The 7,850-nt window shown below is 43.5% G+C and overlaps 1 protein-coding gene across 1 annotated transcript; it reads left to right on the top strand.

The window, feature by feature from the left end:
• Positions 1-2,317: 2,317 nt before the first annotated feature.
• Positions 2,318-6,564, top strand: LOC119937849 (claudin-15-like). Its single transcript, XM_038757511.1, has 2 exons — positions 2,318-2,397; positions 5,706-6,564. The coding sequence occupies exon 2, from the start codon at positions 5,750-5,752 to the stop codon at positions 6,389-6,391; it is 642 nt and encodes a 213-aa protein (XP_038613439.1). The 5' UTR covers positions 2,318-2,397; positions 5,706-5,749; the 3' UTR covers positions 6,392-6,564.
• Positions 6,565-7,850: the final 1,286 nt, after the last annotated feature.

Below are 7,850 nucleotides of genomic sequence, written 5' to 3'. Positions count from 1 at the left end.
AACTGCTTAAAATAAGCCTTTCATAATAGTCTCATTAAAGGAACTGATGTGGGTCCACATTCTGGAGGTGCCATTTACTTAGAAAGCAAGTAAATTTCAGCACTTACCAGTTCTGAAATAAAATTAGTATTAGCTTCTGATGTATTGCCTGACCAGCAGAGTTGGACTGAAATTCTGTCTCTCAACAACACGAGACCCTAAGGTTTCCTGTGGCCTCCACTGGGCTCAGCGAGTCTGGGCTCCGAATGCACAACTAATATCATTCAGAAGGATCCCGTGGCTAGGTAATGTGAGGGCTTAAATGATTGCTGGCTGCTACTGAGGAATTAGTGCCAGAAGAGGATAGCCCCCACTTCCAGTTTCAGTCCCCATAGGCTTTCCTGACCACGGGTGCTCTTTAGAGTCTCTGAAATAAGCACACTTTGGGGAATCATCAGACCACCTTTCCCACCCACAAACAGCAGCCTCTGCCATCATGTACTATGTCCTTCTCCTGGGGATGGGGACAGAATTTGGCCCGGGTTGCTTTCATTTTAGTCACTTTATCACAGATGAAAGGAAAATAATTGCACCCTGACCCTGCTCCACTGAATGTTGGTTGGTGTAGACTATGCCAAAAAAAAACCCAACCCACTTTCCCGTTGCTTGCTTCCTGCACCTTGTGTTATACTTTGTTTCCAAATGTTTATCAAGAATTAAAATATTGCCTAACATCTGGAAGGGGATTTCTGTTCCAGCATTTTGTTTTTACTATCGAAGTTCATGTTACTATTTGATTAAGGGATCCACATAAATTTCATCTGTTTGGGCCATAAGAGGTAATTACTCCTTTTGTTGAAAATGAGGTGACTTTTTCTAATACAAACTAATTCCCAGTGGGGAAAAATTCATATTCTCTTAATGAAATTCCACCTTTTCGGGGTCACAAGGTGACTGAAAACTTGGCTTTTAGACTATCAGCTTTAAAGCATTCAGTCATCTTGCCCCCTCCTACCTCGGTACCCTCAACCCAGCCCACACACTTCACTCTCTTAATGCCAACCTTCTCCCTGAACCTCGATCTCATCTATCTTGCCACTGATCTCTTGCCCATGTCCTGCCTCTGGCCTGGAATGCCCTCCCTCTTCATATTTGACAGACAATTACTCTCCCTACCTTTAAAGCCTTGTTGAAGGCACATCTACTCCAAGAGGCCTTCCCTAAGCTCTCCTTTCCTCTCCTCCCACTCTCTTGCTCTCTTTATTCATCCTCCCTTCCAGCTCTATGGCACTTGTGCACATATCTGTAATTTTATTTACATTAATGTCTAATCTCCCCTTCTAGATGGTGGAATTGGACATGACTGTAAGTTTGCTATGAGCAGGGAATATGTTTGCTATACTGTACTCTTCCAAGCACTTAGAACAGTGCTCTGCCCACAATAGATGCTCAATAACTATGATCGACTGACACACTTGACCCTCAAATCCAAAAAACATACCAAAGAGGAAAATATTGACTATATACAAGCCACTAACGAAGGTAGATGCTGTTAAAGAGAAATCTCTGCCACTTGTCAGCTGTGTGACCTTGGGCAAGACACTTAACTTCTCTGTGCCTCAGATACCTCATCTGTAAAATGGGGATTAAGACTGTGAGCCCCATGTGGGACAACCTGATCACCTTGTATCCCCCCAGCGTTTAGAACAGTGCTTCACACATAGTAAGTGCTTAACAAATACCATTATTATTATTATTATTATTCATTGGGGTTTCTTTCAATTATAATTATTCACTGTAATTGGGAGAAGAGCAATAGGAACACAATTGTCTGGAACTAATGGGTGTGAGTAGACAATCACCAAGGAACTGTGTACTACTAGGTAGCCATCAATCTGCATTTATCCATTTTAGTTCTGAAATTCCTAATTTTGTTTAGAAATTGTACAGGCCTCAACTAGTAATCAGTTTGTACAATATTTTGAGCATATTTTAAAGTGTCAACAAGTGGAATGAGGGAAAAGATGCTGTGTTACTACACCTAATGAAAAGGAATATAAAATATCTGGCCTCAGGGAATATCCACAGGGTAAAACCTTGAGCAGAAACTTGCACTTTATAAATGGAATAAAATACATGGAAGATCACATCTTACCCTTTTCTCCTTCATTGTGAGCTTCCAACACCCTGGGACAGGGACGGGCTGGTCTCCAAAAACATTCTAGATGGTTCATTTAATGGCCATTCCATCCTGGTTGCTATAGAAACATGGAGCCAATCAAGAACACTAAATTTGTTTCCTTGGAACTTTGTTCAGTAAGATCCTCTGACATGTTCACATTAACTCTTCGGGCACAAGATGAACTTTTTATCCATTGGCTCAACTGGAGGGCAGACAATGGACGCTTAAAAGCCTGGGTATCCTTTTAGATTTTCCAAACCCTCTTCCTTGGACATCTGGATATCCAAAGGCTGGGGAGAAGGGGTGGTTCAGCTGGTTTAGTATCAACTGTATAGGTTGAGCAAGAAGGGATTCAAGAAATTGTTGTCTTTTCTTTAAAACTGTCACTTTTCAGTTGGACACAATCCCACTGGTGGCAGCCACGTTGCCTAGTGGAAAGAGCATGAGCTTGGGAGTCAGAGGTCACGGGTTCTAATCCAGGTTCCGCCACTTATCACTTGTGCGACTTTGGGCAAGTCACTTAACTTCTCTGGGCCTCAGTTACCTCATCTGTAAAATGGGGACTAAGACTGTGAGCCCCACCTGGGACAACCTGATTACCTTGTATCTACCTAAGCACTTAGAACAGTGTGTGACACATAGTAAGTGCTTAACAAATACCAGCATTTTTATTATTATTACTATTATTCAGCTGGAGTGAAACTCTCTCTCGTGAGAAGCAGGGTTGCCAAATGGGAAAAACATGGGACATGAAGTCAGAAGACCCAGTTTCTAATCTTAACTGCAACTCCTGCCTACTGTGTGATGCTGGACAAGTCACTTGACTTTCCTAGGCATCAATTTCCTCATATGTAAATTGGAGAAAGGATATCTATTCTCCCTTCCTCTTAGACTGTGAGCCCTGTGTGAAATGGTGATTGTGTTCAATCTGATTATTTTGTATCTACCCTAGTGCTTGTCAAGTAGTACTTAATAAATACCATTATTTCACCATTAAGAACTCCACTATTTAAGTGAAAATGACTTGAATTAGTTATCACAGAGGAAGCATCATATTAGAGTCAAATAAGATTTGAATTGATCTAGCTGTGGTGTTTATTGAGTGCTCATTGGGTACAGGACACTGATATACACACCTGGAAGAGCACACTACAACAGAGTTGGTAGACATGCTCTTTATCAACAAAGAGCTTACAGCCTAGAGGGGGAGACAGACATCAAAATAAACTATGGATAGGGGAAATGGAAAGAGTATAAAGAGATGTACACAAATACTGTGGGGCTGAGGGTGCTTAAGGGGTACAGATCCAGGTGTAGGGAATGCAGAATAATAATGATAATAATAATGGCATTTATTAAGTGCTTACTATGTGCAAAGCACTGTTCTAAGCACTGGGGAGGTTACAAGGTGATCAGTTTGTCCCACTGGGGGCTCACAGTCTTAATCCCCATTTTACAGATGAGGTAACCGAGGCACAGAGAAGTTAAGTGATTTGCCCAAAGTCACACAGCTGACAATTGGAGGAGCCAGGGTTTGAACCCATGACCTCTGACTCCAAAGCCCATGCTCTTTCCACCGAGCCAAGCTGCTTCTCATAAGAGAGAGCTCAGAAGAAAGAGCAAGTAAGGGAAATGAGTGCTTAGTCAGGGAAGGCCGCATAGAGGATATGTAATTTTAAGGTGGTTTTTAAAGTGGTTAGAGAGGTAGTTTGTCAGATATGACGAGGGAGGGAGTTCCAAGCCAGAGGGAGGGCATTGGGCAAGGGGTTGGCAATGGGACGGACAAGATCAAGGTTAGGAAGTAGGTTGCAGGTTGCCTTGAAGTAGCAGATCAGCGAGGTAAGGTAGAAGGGGTGGAGGGAGAGCTGATGGAAGGCCTTAAAGCCAATGCTAAGGAGCTTCTGTTGGATGTGGAAGTGCATGGGCAACCATCAGAGGTGTTTGAGAAGTGGGGAGATATGAGCTGAATGGTTTTTCAGAAAAATGAAGTATGGACTGGAGAGGGGAGAGACAGGAGGCAGGGTGGTCAGTGAAGAGACTGATGCAGTAATCAAGGCAGGATAAAACTGCTTGGATCATCACGGTAGCAGTTTGGATGGAAAGGAAAGGGTGGATTCTAGAGATGCTGTGAAGGCACAATCAATAGGATTTGGGGACATTGAATATGGGGGCTGAATGAGAGAGATGAGTCTTTATAATGCCAAGATTCCAGGCTTGTGAAACAGGGAAGATGATGGTATTGCAGCGATGGGAAAGTCACAGGGAAGACAGGGTTTGGTGAGATGAGGACTTCTGTCTAGGATATGTTTGGTTTGAGGCATCAGTGGGACATCCAAGTAGAGATGCCCCAAGGCAGGAAGAAATGCGAGACTGCAAAGAGATGCTGAAGAGATAGGTCTGGGAAACAACTGCATAGAGATGGTAGTTGAAGCTATGGGAGTGGATAGATTGTCCAAAGAAGTGAGAATAGGTGGAGAACAGAAGGAGACCCAGAACTGAGCCTTGAGAGTCCCCCCACAGTTAGAGGTCTAGAAGGAGTCTGTGAAATAGATTGAGAAGCCTCTAGAGAGATAAAAGGAGAACCAAGAGTGGACAGCATCAGTGAAGCCAAGGTTGGGAATGTTTTACCAGGAGAAGGGGGTGGTTCATTGTGCCAAAGGCAGCTGAGCTGTCCAGGAGGATTAGGATAGAGTAGAGGCCACTGAATGTGGCAAGGAGGAGGAGGTTATAGGTGATCTTAGAGAGGGCCACTTCCATGGAGTGAGGAGGGCAGAAGACAGATTATAGGGAGTTGAGAGAATTGGACAAGAAGCAGAGGCAGCAGGAGTGGACAACTCATTCAAGGAGTTTGTAGAGAAATTTGAAGATTTTCATGTCTCTTTGCACAAACTGTAGAAGATGAAAAGTCAGTAAGAACCAGCTATTACACATCACTTTTCCTCAGGCCAGGACTACTCTCCGCATGCTACTTCGATGTCTTCAAGTTACTGTTTTTTCACATAGTTGGTCATCACTATTCCTCTCACTCTGTTCTTTTGGATGCGGGTGATTTCATAAGGAGCAGTTATTTTGATCTACATGTGATTGGGTTAATTTATCTGTGCTCCTGATATAAATACTGCATTTGTTAATAGTATGTACATGGCAGATATGCTGGGTCCTGTTATATGTTCTTCCTAACTGGTGGGATCACAATCTCAATGATCCTAAACCAAATAATCAATTTTTCTTTAAATTGGGTCATGCAAAGCAAAATTCCTAAAGGTGAAGTTTCCAAAAATGTTAAGAGCTTGAAGTGTACCTGGTCAAAACTTGTCAGGGAGGAGAAAAAGGAAAAGAGACAGAGACAGAGAGACAAAGTTAAAAGGAGGGCGGGAGAAGGGAGGGGATTGGGAGCACTGAGGGGGTTTTCTTGTGTGTTCTTCAACTACAGTGTTTGGCATTTTACTTAGAATTCAGAATACGTTTCTGTCTACATGGTGGACTTATCATCAGGTAAAACAAAAATAAAAATAATACATTTCCTGTGTTTTATCTCCTTCAGATTTCCCGTGCTTCTCTACCTGGCCACCCTGCTTTGACCACAGCATGGCCTTTACCTTCAGTGAGATTTCCATCCCCATACTGGCTCTAATCTTTGGTGGAGTGAGCTTCATCATCTGCAATTTAATCACTGACTCCATGCCTTGGAGCGTATGGCATTATAACAACATAAACATTTCAACCATTTGGTTGGGCCTTTGGAACTACTGCTACCTGCCAAGAGATCCTGAAAACCCTACCACTAGCCTAGAAAAAGTCTGCGTCAGAATGAGCTGGACCTGGAAATTCCCACCAGTTTTGAGCCTGAGTCAAGACTTAATGTTGTTAGCCACAGTCCTAGAAGGAGTTGGTCTCTTTTTTACACTTGTGGGATTGATCTGCATGTTCAGAAGGGACCCATGTCCCGAGTTGTACCATTGTTTCCTTATTGGGGGACACTTTCATGCTGTCGGATGTGCCATTGTGCTAGTCACCGTGTCCTGGAATTGGTACCTGGACTCAGTCACCCAGCGGTTCATTTTTCCCATTGAATTTCTGCCACAAGAGAAACCAGTCAACAGGGATGTCGGCTCTGCTATTCCCTTAGGGCTGATATCTTCCCTCTTTGTCCTTCAGAGTGAGTTGATCTTAATATTTCACGGGTGTAATCTGAGCCCAAACAACCAAGTGCATCCCACGCACGTCTGAAGAGGCCTTCACCCAAGACAAACAGCTCGTTGCCATAAAGTTTTTTTCTCTTCTCTCTTCAGTGGCTTTTTAGAACTCATAAAAGATGAAGGCTAGTGACTTCGCTCTCTCCAGCATTATCCTCATTTTATAACATTTCATCATACACATAGAGTAAATGATTAATTCCTTCATTAAAGACTTCGATCTGAGTTATTTAGCCACTCAAGGTGAGTTTGAGCCAGGCTGTCTTTGTCTATGGTATTCGTTGAGTGCTGACTCCGTGCCATGCACGGTAGTAAGCGTTAGGGTAGATACAAGGTATTCAGGTTGGGCACAGTCCATATCCCTCATGGGTCTCACAGTCCATGTCCCAGCCACTCCCCAACTGTAACACCTCCTTTCTCCCCAATTCCTTTGGGACACTGTAAAGATAGACCTGGTCCCTTCTTTAGCTCTCATCTGCCCATTTCATTCAGTTATCACTCTGGGTAGGATAGAATCAATGCAGTTGTTTCCCAGATCTATCTCTTCAGCCTGGACCTTTCTCTTTCTCTCCACTGGAGGTGGTAAGTGGGTAAATGGAGGTGGAGATAGGGATGGGAGGGAACAGAGTGGCCTAGTGGAAAGAGCCCAGGACTAGGAAACAGAAAACCCAACTTCTGGCCCCAGAAGCAAAACTGCTCTGGGATCTCAGGAAAGTCACTTCACTTCTCTGTGCCTCATATTCCTCCCCTGTCAAATGGTGATAAGATGCCCGCCAGCCCTCTCATTTAGATAGGGGCTCTTGGTTGGGACAGAGACTCTACTGGTCTGATTAGCCTGCATCAACACCATGCTTGGAACATAGTAATAGCTTCATAAATACCAGGAGCATCAGAGAGAAGAAAGGAGTGTGCACTGCTTCTTCTCCCATAACCATCTGGACCAGAACTGGAGGATCTTCCATTCCATTGTCCGGGTATTCAGGCCATCCTTTCCCGGCCTGATCACTTCCCATCCATCCTATATTTCTTTCACTGAGTCTCCTCCAGAGTCCTCTGGGATTTCCTTTATTTCTCCTGATACCCATCTTCCTCTCCTCTTCCTATTTTTGTGCAGCCATGTTTTTGGACCTTTTTCACCAGTTCCCACTCACCTAAGAATGTATCTCTACGCTGTAAGCTTCTTGTGGGCAGGGAAAAGGTCTACCGACACTGTTATATTGTACTCTCCCAAGTTCATTCAATCATATTTATTGAGCACTCACTGTGTGCAGAGCACTGTACTAAGCGTTTGGGAAGTACAAGTCGGCAACAAGTGCTCAGTATGGTGCTCTGCACACAAGAAGCTCTCAATAAATATGATAGATTCATCTCCTACAATCTGGAATCTGAAAATCAAGTTCAGTTTTCCTCTATGTTAAATAGAAATGTATCCCAACTTACCAGAAATGGATTCAGTTGAACTTTTGTAGTTGCTAATTTGGTCTCAAGGTGTT

Source organism: Tachyglossus aculeatus, chromosome 15, assembly GCF_015852505.1.
Source record: "Tachyglossus aculeatus isolate mTacAcu1 chromosome 15, mTacAcu1.pri, whole genome shotgun sequence".
Classification (NCBI taxonomy): Eukaryota; Metazoa; Chordata; class Mammalia; order Monotremata; family Tachyglossidae; genus Tachyglossus; species Tachyglossus aculeatus.
The sequence above is the reverse complement of the archived record's forward strand: the minus strand, read 5'-3'. Positions and strand labels throughout refer to the sequence as shown.